General features: G+C 38.0%; 1 protein-coding gene across 9 annotated transcripts in view; it reads right to left on the bottom strand.

Annotated features, from left to right (window-relative positions):
• The window catches only part of GPD2 (glycerol-3-phosphate dehydrogenase 2), a 149532-nt gene that overhangs the window by 36825 nt on the left and 97373 nt on the right, over positions 1-15334 (bottom strand). For all 9 annotated transcript variants that reach the window (XR_010839119.1, XR_010839118.1, XM_067026058.1 and 6 more), the window contains 3 exons: positions 11613-11777; positions 10640-10784; positions 3473-3666 (listed from right to left, as the gene is read on the bottom strand). Coding sequence is in view for 7 of the 9 variants with exons in the window: in XM_067026058.1 (XP_066882159.1) it covers positions 3473-3666; positions 10640-10784; positions 11613-11777 (504 nt within the window). In the remaining 2 variants the exon portion in view is untranslated. The remainder of the gene's footprint in view (positions 1-3472; positions 3667-10639; positions 10785-11612; positions 11778-15334) is intronic.

Below are 15334 nucleotides of genomic sequence, written 5' to 3'. Positions count from 1 at the left end.
GCTCCGCGGCATGTGGGACCTTCCCGGACCGGGGCACGAACCCGTGTCCCCTGCAATTGGCAGGCGGGCTCTCAACCACTGCACCACCAGGGAAGCCCTGATTCATTGGTTTTAAAAAGATAAGTTGATAAGTAAGAAAGGTGTGATAGAGGGTGAGCACAGGGAAATAAATGAAGTACATGAAAGAGCTGTCACTTCTGCTTTTACCCTGGATATTTGCTACCTGGAGAATTTGTAATCTCAAGAGTCCCGAGAGCACCAGAGGAAAAGCCTGATTTACAGTGCTCACATATTAATTTCAATCCGCTTTACCAAAAATCAAAACTGACAAAAACTCTTTGTTAATTTCACCAATTAACCTGACTACCAAAAGGTATGTTAACCGAAAAGACCTCTATAGATCAAGCAGGTCCCAGTGGTATTACCAAGTCTCCTACCTACTTTTTTTTTTTTTTTTTTTTTTTTTTCGGTACGCGGGCCTCTCACTGCTGTGGCCTCTCCCATTGCAGAGCACAGGCTCCGGATGCGCAGGCTCAGCGGCCATGGCTCATGGGCCCAGCCACTCCGCGGCCTGTGGGATCTTCCAGGACCGGGGCACGAATCCGTGTCCCCTGCATAGGCAGGCGGGCTCTCAACCACTGGGCCACCAGGAAAGCCCCCAAGTCTCCTACCTATTAATAGGCAGATTAAAAGTGATGGGTACAGGCTCAGTCTCTGTTCCAGTCCAAGGCTCATTTCACTGATAGAAATCCCCACCCACGATATGGACACAGCAGCCTTTTGGAACCTACACCTGTTCCCAGCACATCCCGTATAAGCAGTTAGATTTCTCGTTAGTGCATTTGAACTTTAAGAATTTGGAAACTGTCAACTATAGCTCTCTGCTCTTGAATTAATTTTATTTCTTGCTCTAACAATCTAAACTTCCTGTTCTTACGGCCCAATATAAACCCACTTTTAACAAATATCATACCCAGGTAAATGTGAAATGAAGCAGGATTCATTTAAAATAATCAATACATTAAAATACAATCATACCCAGATGAAGCTCCTCCTACTTTGCAAAAGGTGAAAAAAAAAAGCTGAAATTGAAATGCATTTTGAGTACATAAGTATGGATATTAAACAGGGCATGACTATTTCTTAAACAACTATGAGTGTTGTGTGTGAAAGAGTATAAATTTAGCCACACAGATTTCAATTACATGCATTTAATACATTTATACTACTATTATAGCTATCCAGAGAGAATCTACTCAAAATTACATCCATTATTTGAAATTAGAAGAAACTAAAACTATACAATATGGATCAATCAATTAAACTAGGAGAATCCCCTAAACCATTTTTTTTTTTTTTTTTTTTTTTGCGGTACGCGGGCCTCTCACTGTTCTGGCCTCTCCCGTTGCGGAGCCCAGGCTCCGGACGCGCAGGCGCAGCGGCCACGGCTCACGGGCCCAGCCGCTCTGTGGCATGTGGGATCTTCCCGGACCGGGGCACGAACCCGCGTCCCCTGCATTGGCAGGTGGACTCTCAACCACTGCGCCACCAGGGAAGCCCAAACCATTTTTTTTTTGTTTGTTTGTTTTTGTTTTTTGCGGTACGCGGGCCTCTCACTGTTGTGGCCTCTCCCACTGTGGAGCACAGGCTCCAGATGTGCAGGCCCAGCGGCCACGGCTCACGGGCCCAGCCGCTCTGTGGCATGTGGGATCTTCCCGGACCGGGGCACGAACCCGCGTCCCCTGCATTGGCAGGTGGACTCTCAACCACTGCGCCACCAGGGAAGCCCCCCTAAACCATTTTTTAAAGCATTTTGTTTGTCTGTAAATGTGTGATCACATAATGAAAAAAATTCTTTAGGGAAAAAGGACTCATAGATGCTAGTGAGTGACCTGAAGACAAAAATTGTGTCTTTGCATGTCCTCCATTGAAGCCAACATTATAGGAGATTCCTGATATAAAGAGATGAAGACTATTTTCAAAAATCTTAAACTTTCTACCTTAAATATAGAAAGATTTTCAAATTGCTACCAGCATCAAAAACCCTGAAAGCACCTATTACTAATTCATTTTGATTTAAAACAATCATGAGTGGCATACCAGATATATGACAAGCTTGTAACTGAATAAAGAATCCTTACCCGTAAGGAGCTCCAAGTAAGAATATATCTTAGACTATTACCTATTGTATGATGTCGTGATATACTAGACCAGCATTCTAGGGGACTACAAAAGATATCTGGCTTCTGAAGTATGAATAGTATTTTGCCAAAATGAGAAGCTGGGGGAAAAGACATCCCAGAGCAACACTTCAACCTAAGTAAACAAGGCATGAAGGTTTAAAAGTGCATGACCTGATTTGGAAATAGTAAGTAATGCAATATGATTAAACTATTGAATGCACGTAAGTGGAGTAGTTGAATATAAACCTGCAAAGACAAGTCGTGGAAAGCCTTAGGTTCCATATGAGATAGTTTAAAATTTTTCCTGAAGTTAATGATGAGATATCAAAGGGATATTTTTGTGCAGGGAAGTGATGATCAGAACTGTGTTTTAGAGAGTTCTGATGGAAGGACCAGACTGGGTGGGGACAGAGACCTAATATATGGAAGCAAGTTAGGGGGCCAATGCAACTCTAAGTGAAAAGTGACACAGGTGTGACCCAGAGTAATGAAAGTGAGAGGGGATTTACAGGGTACTTCAGAGTGAGCATTGATGGGAGTTGGACTGGATGTGGAAAGAGAAGGATCAGCAAAGATAAGCCATTTCTAGCCTGGGTGACTAGTTGGATCATGAAGCTATTAACTGAGATAGGAAATAATGTTGGGAAACTTCTGAAACTAGCACGGATTTTTTAAAAATACATTTTACCATCTATGTCCACTGGAGAAAATGCTATGACATCCAAGTTAAAAGAAAGCATGCTCAGGTTAGCACTGGAAGGAAGTAAACTTTGGCTTTTTCAATTAAAACAAGTATACTTATTCTTCTTAGCTAAATCCACTGTTAATACTCCAGTTTCCACAAAATAACAGCTCACTAAATTTCTTAGAATACATACCTCTATCCTCTCATTTCTCTGATTAATTATTTCCTATGGATATCCAAGATCCGTAAATCAGATCTTCCCAAGCTCTAGAAATTAAATAGTGATGCAAACATTTCACACTCTTCTGGAAGAGCATGGGTGTTTAGAGCTCCCGTAATAGCACTCCAATCTTGCCATTAGAAAGGACCAGAAAAGGACGGTATGTGTTCCACGTGGATGTGGAAAGTAGAGGGAAAAAAGGCAACTTCTTCCTATTGTGTTATAACTTGGCCCTCATAAACCTTCTAGAAGAAGTGGTCAGCACATAAGAGTCAGAGGCGGCCAGGTGTGAAGACGAGTCAGACTGGACACATGGCAGTTACCCAGTGAGAGCCGGAATGGTTTGGGAGATATAAAAGTGGGAGGATAAACTGCATAAGTTACCTTCAACGTCACAACTCAAGTAGTTACGCACTTCATTCAAAATGAAGTTGATGTCTTCTTCGGAAGGAATGGGATGGTGTGTGACGTCAGTTGGAGTGTCGGTGGTGCCAGCGATAGTCATCTTCTGCCAGGGTAAGAAGAAAATAACTCGCCCATCACTGGTCGCTGGGTCAAGAAGTCCCATGCTCTCCGGGCTGGGATAAAAAGAAAGGTCATATATTTCTGAAATTAGCCGAAGTTTGCTCTTAATCCGCATTCTAAAAACTATTTTATTCACTAATTCTCATATAAACAAACAAGAAACACATGAACTGTTACTTTTATTGCCACTACCCTAATCTAGAAATTCCTAAAAGAAAAAATAATTCTGGTAACACAAAAGGAATGGGGCAAGTGTGATAATAATAATAATATTCCACAGCAGAACTCAGGCCTCCCCACTCAGTAACACAAGGTATATTAAGTACGTGGACTTCAATTTCCAGTTGTTTGGGTTTTTACATCCCTTGGACCATTCACATCAATAATGTCAGCAGTATAAATGTCTATAATTTCTTTCATGATGGTCAATAAAGGATAGTTCTGGGCTTCCCTGGTGGCGCAGTGGTTGAGAATCCGCCTGCCGATGCAGGAGACACGGGTTCGTGCCCTGGTCCGGGAAGATCCCACATGCCGCGGAGCGGCTGAGCCCGTGAGCCATGGCCGCTGGGCCTGCGCGTCCGGAGCCTGTGCTCCGCAATGGGAGAGGCCACAACAGTGAGAGGCCCGCATACCGCAAAAAAAAAAAAATAAATAAAAATAAATAAATAAATAAATAAATAAATAAATAAATAAATAAAGGATAGTTCTTCAACCTGTTTTCAAGTCTATGAAAAGTATTTTCCTGGGACATTTGACATCTGGCACGTCTTTCAGTTTAAGGTCTCAGAAGTCCATGAGAAAAGTGAAGGGTCTAATTTTCTAGAAACTAAAATGTAATCAAAAAGTTCTTTACTCCGTTGTGCCTGAATAAGCCTGTACCACTTCACCAAATATGAGATTTCTTACTTTATTTCAATTTTACAGAAATCTCAAGAAGCGCACCCATGAGAAAAGGGCTCAATTTTCTACTACTACCTAAATAACAGTGTACTGGGATATAAGGTCAAAAAGGAGAGTAATATCTTAGCAATGAAAATCTTTAAATAGGCAGAAGATGCTGGTGTACTATGCTGCTAAATCAAGGTTCAAGGACGCCTCTTCTGACAGACTATGTAAAACCTTCAAAAATATTAATCAAGAATTTTTCTAATACCTACTTAGTATTCTAAATCCAACTTGTGAAACACACTTGAAAGAACAGGCAAGTGTAAATAAACGTTAACAAAATCTGTTCAGCTGTATTATTAAATCATTAGAAACTCTTGTTTTAATGTATCCATGAACCATTCTAAAATTGTGGAGGTCCTGCTAAAGCAGTAGAAGGAATCTGCAAGTGTCCCTTTCAAACAGTTGAACACTACTGATCTTCAGACAGCTGTTTCAATTTGACTGAGCTCTCATAAGGAGCCAATGTTAAAGGTATTTTCTGTAAATATATTTTTTAGCTTCTATTAATAACATTTCTTGAATAGGAAATATAATTCTATTTGGTTTCAAGAAATCCCTCTTAAACTCACATATTTTAAAGGGCATACGGTCAACTATTTATGCTTATCATTCCCTTAAAATTAAAAAAAAATGAAACTCAGATTCAAATGTGTAAGGATGAGTCTAAATACTGTTTAAAAGTAAAACAAAAATGGCTTTTTTATGAAAAAGAAACCTACAGTCAGCTTAGCTAATGTATCTTCTTCATTTAAACCATAAGGAGTACTAATATTTATTTGCAAAGACCCATCAGCCCCATGAAACGCCTGCCATGTCCACACAGCCTTGCAGAAAGAAATCACTATCTGCAGCCTACATGAGACACAGGAGAGAGTAGGCCTCAGTTATTCTATTAAGCACATGCAAAAAGCACCACAGAAGTGTGTCAGTCATTTAAACCTTCAGCTAAGATCTCATCTTCACTCAGGGTTACTTACAGGAAATAATTTTACTTTTTAAAAATACATTGAAAACTACAAATATCGAGTATTTTCAGTCTCTGTATGCCTATTTTTTTTTTCTTTGTATTTGCCATAAAACTCTCTAAAGATCTTAAAAGAAACTAATTAAAATATGTTTTGTAAGCACTGAATTTGATCTTGGGTTGATATGCCCTTAGATTAAATAAGTCATTTTGTGATTAGAAATTAACTCATGAGTTCAAACTTTTCATTTGGTAAATAGTGCTATATTGAAACAAAAGGATAAATTCCATATTCTAATATTTAAGGAACAAATTACATGTTGGTATATTTTATATATCATCATTTTATGGACCGGATATCATATTATGTGTCTAACTCAATAAACTTGATCAACATCAGCAAAAAATTATAATATTCAGCAACTGAGACATGAAATGCTGTTAGAAAAGCACAACTACTGAATCTTTTAAAATCTTTCAGTGCAATAAAAAGCAGTTTAAAGGGTGAATGTGATGGTTACCAACACACACATAACTGGAACCTGTAGAGAATCAACTGCTTAAGTGAAAACATATGTGTCAAACATAAAATTAACAAGCACAGAGGGAAGCCAAAGCTATTAATGAATGGTATAAAAATTTAAGAATCCACTTGGAAATACCTCTCATCAGTTCTAAATTACCTAATTCATAACTCACCCTTAGGGAAAAGTTTGTTTTCTTACAAATGATTAATTCTGCAAGGTGGCACAAAAGTTTGAAAATGGCTATCAACTATAGTGATGGTATATACAATGTGGTGGGTCATAGGTCTTTTCTCAGTATGTATAATTCACTTGACATCAGCAGGAAAAGCTGGCTGCTAATTTACATGTGTGTCTAGGATTAGATCTAATGAATATTTTTCTCATGCAGACCATTGCCGTCCTGAAGTACCCTTATTTAAACTGAAATCAATTTATTGTTAACTACTTAGCAATCAGTGTTGGAGCTAGCAATATGCATACACGTTATAGAAAAAAAAATTGACCTTTCATCAGGAATAAAAAGCGTCTGTAGGCTAAAAGGAGGAGATGATTATTTTCATGTATTTCAGTCATTTGGTGTATTGTTGCTGCTTTTGTAAGAGCATCTACCCACAACTCTGATGAAAATCCCAGATTTGCTCTTAATACCTTCTTAATGTTCTTAGTACCTTCAAAAGTAAATGATTTCTGTGTGTTGAGTTTTATGAAATTAAAACAATCCAGAATGAGAGAAAGAGAGAGAGAGAGAGAAAGCTGCTACCATGGCACAAGATAATCCCATATGTGGAATGTTAGTTAGGGTCATAACAAGCTTAATAAATTCCATAAAGATACCCTGAAAATAGCCTAGCTGGATACACTGCATACCTGGTCCTCACTCTCCATTGAGCTGCCTAAAGTCAATAAATCAGTGGTTCCTGAACTCATTGCATTGCGAAACTGATCAGGTTCTACTTGAAACGCTAGGCCTTAAGTTATTATCAGCTGGTTTATAGGGCAGCACCAGAAGGTCTGACTCATCTCTGAGGACCTAGTAGAACCCTTGAGTTATAATTGTTGAGTGAGATTGAGAAATCCAGAGAACCATTTCAGGCTGAGATCTCCTGACCCCAACCCACCCAAGAGAATGACTTGATATGGAAAGTAAAACATCCCTCTGGGATGCCAGCGATACAGCTGCTCAAGGTCAGTGCTGAAAGAGGGACCAAACACTTAACCCAGGCTGTAATCCCAAACCAAGGGACTCATCTGAAACAGAGCCTGAACAGGAACTGGGCTGCCAGACCACTCCTCTAAGGTTTCCCACAGGATGTGTAGTGGTTATAGTTCAAGGTGCTAAAAATGGAGATATTAATTTCTCCCAAAGTAGAATGAGATCACTTACTGCATCTTAGACTGAAATAGACCCAGCTGTGACTAACACTTTCATGACTTATGGGCAGGGACCCGAAGCTAATGTCTAATTTTTAGGATTAAGAAAGGTATTCTGTTTTGAAAATACTATTATACATGCAGGTGATATATATATATATATATATATATATATATTTATATTTCTTAAAAACCACCTATCTGCTCTGTTATTAGCATATTATAAAGCATAGTACAGGACATATGTGTAGCACGACTTCCTTCAAGAAAAAAAACTTAAAAGGATATACATTTGTGCAAATATAAACACAAAATTTTATGGAAGGAATCAGAAGGAAATGTTATCCAAAACTGAAGTTGGGGGCATGAGGAAAAGAGTGAGGCTTTCACTTTTCATTTTATGTCTTTCTATTTTTCTATAGTGATTACTTTTGTTTATTTTTGTCTACAGGGGTTATCTTGGCAGTAAAATGAAGAATCACATTTTGTTTTTATATTTTAATATCTACATATTTAAAATTCCCTTATAGGTATTATATTTAAATTTTAATTTTAAAAAGCAACAGGGCTTCCCTGGTGGTGCAGTGGTTGAGAGTCCACCTGCCGATGCAGGGGACACGGGTTCGTGCCCTGGTCCGGGAAGATCCCACATGCCGCGGAGCGGCTGGGCCCGTGAGCCATGGCCGCTGAGCCTGCGCGTCCGGAGCCTGTGCTCCGCAACGGGAGAGGCCACAACGGTGAGAGGCCCGCGTACCGCAAAAAAAAAAAAAAAAAAAAAGCAACAATCTCAATTTGGCAAGTTATCACAAAAAAGTTAGTAGGATTCATTCAAAAAATGTTTACTGGTCATTATTATGTGCCAGATAATACACCAGGAGCTGGGGATATAGCAGTCAAGAAAACAGATAAAAAGTAAATAAAGAATCATTGTCAAAATGTATACAAATAGGTACTATCGTGAGATAAGGAACCAAAAGCTGAAATGAGCAGCTTTCCAAAGTCACAGAGTTAGCAAGAGGTAAAGTGATGAACAAACAGGAAATTCTTTACCAAGGTATCACCTGAAGTTACTCTTCATACTGTCTTTGTCTATGTACTGTAAAGAGCAGAATGCCTTCCCATTTTAATGATAGGCAAACTAAGGTTTGTAGAATAAAATGGCTTGTCCCAAACAATGTCATTATTAAGTGGCAGAAATAACACAGGGAATAATACAGAATACTAATAAGTGTCCTCTTACATCATGCGACACTAGTGAAGAAGATACGAAACAGAATGTACAGGAAAATATGTTGAATCAAGTAAGATCTAAACAAATATAAGGATTATGGTGATGTGTGTGTGTCTATAGTTTAGGTATTACATCTGTACTCTACAAAACATTAAAAAAAAACTCCAAAAAACTTACAAACTAGCTGGCCTTGCATATTTTTACCCAACACAAAATAAATGTATATAATTGGGTCTGGAACTATTTTTGAAAACTTCTCTATATACAAGAAACATTTGCAACATGTACATATATTTACTTCTCTCCTTTTCATTTGAACTAAACTTCTGTTAGCAGTTTTTAAAACTCTATTAAGCACCACTGCATAAGTTTTTATTATTGAGACTGGAAGCACCTTGGTTTCTCCAGTCCTAAGTGAAAATACTAATGACTGTCTACCAATTACACGTAGACATTTAGAAAATGACAAAGAAACCTTGGAAGCTGGTGGATAAGAAACTTCATTAATATTCCTCTTGGTAGAAGTGTAATATCTTTCTCATTAGAAGTGTGTTTGGTACAATTAGGTATACCTTGGACTCTCTTCAAGAAGACTTAGTTACTGGAAAACTGATAATTAATAAGGCAGTATCATCTATTACATAGCAGGATAGCATTCTAGAAGAATGCAGATATTAAATGAAATATCATGGATCTGTACATCTGTTTTATCAAATATGAAAAATGTATATATCTTTTATGGAAAGTTATTAAAATATGGAAGAGATAGCTCTCATCCTAACCACATTACCTAGAAATTACCTTTTTACCCATAATCACATCACCTAGAGATAATTACCATTGGTATTTAACATATTTCTTTTAATCTCCTTTCTATATACTTATATAATGCTTAGATCGTGTTACACACAATCTTGTATCCTCCATTCTAAACTAACATTGTATCACTAGCATTTTCTTAGGACACTAATGTTATTTATAATTATAATTTTTAATGAACATATAATACTCCCTTGTGCAGGTACACCATAATTTACTTATCAGTTCTCCTAAGGTTAGAAACTGAAGTGGTTTGTAATATTTCTCAACTACAAATAATGTCTTAATGAATAGCTTGAGCATAAATCATTATTTCACAGAATTATGTACTAGTTTGCCTATTAGACTTACCACATGTAGAAATAAGAATGTTCCATACTCAGCATAGACACACGAATTTTTCCCCAGATGTCTTGAAATGTACATGAGGGGTAACAGTTATCAATTTCTTAGTTAGGATCACATAAATGTTTCTTTTCTAATTTATTAAAAATAAAAAATATTAAAAATTCAAACACACACAAAAATCTCAGTTTCATGTGCCCATCACCTAACTTTTAAATGATTTTCAATTAATAGCTGTTCTTATTTCACCTCTATCTTTATCTATTTCTCTACCTGTGATTATCTTTGTTAATATGATAAATCAGAAATAATAATCGATTTTTACTTGCTATAGTATTTTTCAAAACACATTTCAAAAGTTATAAACAAGAATACTTGATGGTCCTCATTTTCAGATTCTTCATAAGCAAATCTGGGTATTTTATAAAATTAACTTTTTAGTGTCTTAATGAAAATGTCCTTTATGGACATTTTTGCAAAATTATTTTTAGGGTTTTAATGAAAATTAAAATTCAAAAATAGTAAGGCTTAGCCTCTGATGCTAAGTACACTGAAAAAAGTACAAAAATAGATCCCAAATAACTAACTCATAGAAAGGAGTATCGCCTTAAAAGCTAAGAAATACACAAGCTGGTTTGTATTTTGTGCTTTGGAAGAGTTTTGTTTTTTTGGTTTTTTTTTTTTCTTTACTCATTTCTTCTCATTTCGAACAGTGAGCTAGACCATCTATTAGTAAGAAAGGTGTGCTACAAGAATAAATGTAGACCATTTCTTGCATCCCTCATTCTCTGACGACGATGGCCGAGTGGGAACACGGGTACCTGTAATAACCAGGCATCACGATGTGGACGCCAGCACTGGGCTGGCAGATAGCTGCGGCATCCTTATCATCCATTTTGCGCACGGTGTCTGTGAAAGGTCCCGTGGCATTGATAACACACTTGGCTCTTACATCAAATTCCTCCCCTGTGAAAGAAAGCAGCGTCAATCACACACCCCGTTTGTTTCTCTACTCACTGACGCTTTGGATTATTAATTCATCTCTTAACTTAACCTATGGTGGAGTATACTGTATGCCACACTAAGTGACACGGGCAACCAGAGTCATTGAGAAGCCACACAAAAGGTTCACATGTGAGTAAATTTATTGAAACCAAGTCCAAACCGCAGGAAGAAAAACATACCACTTTTTCATTTCAGCTCTCATTCTAGTTTGCAAAATGCCCGGCATTAAAGTGCCAAATAGGAAGAAAGTGAGTAAATTAGCCGCTTTCTCCTTAAAACTCAAATGTGTGAGCAGTGTTGCTGTGAGATGATATATTTCACGGTGCTGGTTTTGAAGGAAACGATGTAATTTTGAAACTTCGCCCACACGGCCATAGAACTGGACGGGCATGAAAATCTCACCAAAGTTAAAGTGATTGACTTTAACGACAGGTAAATGCACTGCTTATGTCACCTAAATGATACTTTGGAACTTGGCACATTAGTGAATTTTCTTAATAACATGTTTTTGTAAAGAAAACAGAATGCATTCATAGCTGTGGGAATTTTGTGGGCATTTATTATTATCATGATCATCATTATTGTTAAACGCCAAGAGGAAAAGTTGCCAGGTCCTACAAGGGAAAATTTTCACGTGAAACCAGTCATTGTTGACAATAAGGAATATAATTAATAGGACTCTGAAATCTCGCTTCAATAAAAGAGAAGTGACAGAAAAATTATCATTCAGTCTTTATATAAGCAAGGCTAGATGCTAAGAAATCCCTCCCTACCTGAGCCTTCGCATACCTGTAAGCACATCCTTGCACCGCGCACCGCTCACGCGCTCTTTCCCTGTCTGGGGGTCTGTCTTCTTGAGCAAGCTCACGACCTCCATGTAATTGGCCGTGGCAGCCCCATACCTGGCAGCAGTGAGAGCAATGGCAAGGTTCATCCGTGCGTCGTTGTGTTGTCCTGCAGCAAGGGAAAGCATCAGAGGAGGGACAGGAGTCACCTCGAGCCACAGACTGGTGGTACAGAAGTGTGTCACAACAGATATGTCACATCTGTCCCTGTCTCCCAGAATATACATGATGGCTAGTCAGCTCTATAGGGCATTATTTGAAAATACATGGTTGTTCTCGGTCAGGCATTTACCTGCCATTTCTGCAAGTGCACTCTGTGTACCACAAAAGGACGAAAAATCTCCCTTCCCTACAGAGCTCACATCAATTATTTGAAAGTTAAGAAATAAGTAATTATTCTCTCAGTTTGGGAACATATGTATATGTCAGACTTTTCCTAATACAACCCGTATGCAAGAAAGTGAAGCAATTCAAAACTTCAGAATATTTGACACCCCAACTGGTGCTGATGAACAATTTTTATGAATATGTGCTCTATCTAATATTCAAAATCAAGAGCTTAATCTTCCATAGAGAATCTCTCAGTATTCTATAAAAGGATTTTTCTTGGTTTGAATTTTGATCAGAGCCCCTTAAAGTGTAACACTTTTTTTAATCGTACATAAAAGGTAAGAAATTAAGCAGGGCAAAATTTAATTACAGAACAATTCCTACCTGTATTGTTAAAGATTTATTGCTGAAAAATCCTAGTTAAAGAAAACTAAGGGGGAGGCGAAGGGGGGAAAGATGATTAATCACTTTAAAATACTGGCATCACTAGAGACTTTTTCTATTTATTATTGCCAGTGGAGTTAACGCTGACCAGGAAGAATTGCTCTACAGCACAGGGGCCAGGTTCTCTGTGCCCTGAATAATTAATTACCCAGGGCTAGATGTATTGAAGCAGTGTTCAAATTCCCACACATTGGGATCAGTTCTATCAAGATAATACTGATAAAGGGATGAATTTATAATGGATATTGTTGTTGATTTATGTTGCCAGCATACCAAACATTTGGTATAAATGTTTTATGTAAAGTTTATTCCTTGTGATTCAGTCTGCACAGGGCCAGAAGCACTACACAGGTAATCGGTTCCAGCTAAAAGGGCACAGTTATAAAGAGAGAATCAATGACAGGATTCTGCAGCCCCTCCCCACAAACATCTTATTCTAGAACTCCTAAACTAACACAATCAGCCAAGAACCTTTCCGTCAAAATTAAAGCATCTATCAAGTGGAGAACGTACGTTAAAACTCAACATGAAAAATAAGGAGTTATTTCATCCAAAAATTAATAGAATGAAAGGAGAAGAAAACAACAGCAGCAGTAGCTGAACTATAAATGGGAAGAAAGAAGGGTAGCATTTCTATCAAGTTCAACTCAGCACAACCCTAAAGATGCTAATAGTCAGTAGGTACTTTTAAAGTTAAGTTTAACACTGACCTACTAGAGCATGGACTTGAGGATACGGGGAGGGGGAAGGGTAAGATGTGATGAAGTGAGAGAGTGGCATGGACATATATACACTACCAAACGTAGGGTGGATAGCTAGTGGGAAGCAGCCGCATAGCACAGGGAGGTCAGCTCGGTGGTGTGTGACCACCTAGAGGGGTGGGATAGGGAGGGTGGGAGGGAGATGCAAGAGGGAGGAGATATGGGAACATATGTATATGTATAACTGATTCACTTTGTTGAAAAGCAGAAACACACCATTGTAAAGCAGTTATACTCCAATAAAGAGGTTTAAAAAAATTTAAAAATAAAGATAAGTTTAAGAAACTCACTTTTATTCATGTAGGGCTCATTTAATATTGGAATATGCTTCACAAAACAGTTCAAAGAAACAAAATAAAAACTCCATTATAGATCTTCTCTTTAAACAAAAGAGATTACACGTCTAAACTGAAGGAAGTACTCATCCCACCCAATCTTTCTAGTGAATTTATGTACATAATAATGAAACACCCTACGGGTAGTACAAGAAATCCAAGTCATGTTCCTATGGTACGGGAACTCTCACCCATCCAAGTGTGCCTTGATTTTCACACAGGACGGTTCTCTGGAAAGTTATGTGAAAATCAACTATTTTAAATCCTATATGATGTCACTGTTCAAAGGAACCAGGCAGAAAGCCCACTTATTAAATGACAGATCCCTTTGTAAAGTGGTATTATCTATTTACATGATCATCTGGTAATGAAACTCTAACTTTTGAAAATACAAAATGTTTCTTTTAATACCTTTCTAAATTATAAAATCTCACTGGAGCAGTATTGGTATAGTTCATCAAGCTCTACTGTTTCTGTACTAAGATATACCTCCCTAATTAGTTTCCAAATCCCAATACTTTTGAAGGTAAACAAGATAAACCTCAGTTAAAAGTGTGAGGTGGAGGGCTTCCCTCGTGGCACAGTGGTTGAGAGTCCGCCTGCCGATGCAAGGGACACGGGTTCGTGTCCCGGTCTGGGCCGCTGAGCCTGCACGTCCGGAGCCTGTGCCCAGCAAAGGGACAGACCACAACAGTGTGAGGTAGAAACAACTTCCTTTGGTCCTTATTTTGCATGCCCACACTGATACCTAGCAGCATCTGCCTTGACTTGAATCAAAAATGTTACTTATTTATGAAGGCCCTCACCTGCCAAAATTCTTCTACTGCCTTTATTCTACTATATAGGGTTGTCAAATTATTTACAACTCCCTGAATGTCCATGTCACTTCACACCTTCTTGCCTTTGTCCACACTAATTCTTTTGGCTGGAAAACCATTCTGGAAGCTCTGGACAACTCCTAATCCTCTCTCATGAGCTGATTCAATATCTCCCATGAAGACTCTCCTTATCTGTGTTGCATCCCTCCAAGGCCAAGTTGTTCATTCCACCTTCTGCATCAACACTGTACCTTGTACATACCATTTTTATAGTCTTTATGATACTAGTCATCCCTGTATCCATCGACTTAAAAAAATAATAAGCCTTGGTTATGAGTCAGGCACTGTAACAAATGCAAGGAACCCAGTGCTGAGAAAGATACAGGGAGATCTTGGTTCTCCTGGAAGTAGTATCCCACTGTAATTACTATCTATATGATTTCCATGTCTCCTCAGCCCAGTCATGGGAAGGCAGGGTCTTACTTGATCATCTTTTCTTTTCCTCATTAGTACCAAGCACAGAACAGGTACCCAGTAAGTGTTAAGTTTAGCCAAATTCCATTCGATGTGTTAAATAAACAGGTTTATTTATAGTCTTCTAGATTTATAGAAATCTTACATAATTATATAAAATTTTATAGTCCTTATAGATTTATAGTATTATCTCTAACTATAGAATGGAATGCTTTGTCTCAAGTTAAAAAAAAAAAAAATTCAGACATCAGTAAGTTGGTGGCAATAAATTTGATGGGAGCAGGGAAACCCCAGAAATGTGTAAAATCTTAACTTAAACCCAAACTAGCCCTTATATAAGTTGAGTAAGTGGGACAGAAAGAGAAATGGATATGAATGATTCCCTCAAGACTTAACCCTCAAGTTGCCCTATGCTCTGAAGGGGAATAAAAACACAGTTATTATAAGCTCCTAAAAATTGAGGAGTTAAGTAATTTGACTTCCCTCTTGGCCCAGGAGCTCACA

The sequence above is a fragment of the Kogia breviceps genome, chromosome 2, assembly GCF_026419965.1.
Source record: "Kogia breviceps isolate mKogBre1 chromosome 2, mKogBre1 haplotype 1, whole genome shotgun sequence".
NCBI lineage: Eukaryota > Metazoa > Chordata > Mammalia > Artiodactyla > Physeteridae > Kogia > Kogia breviceps.
The sequence above is the reverse complement of the archived record's forward strand: the minus strand, read 5'-3'. Positions and strand labels throughout refer to the sequence as shown.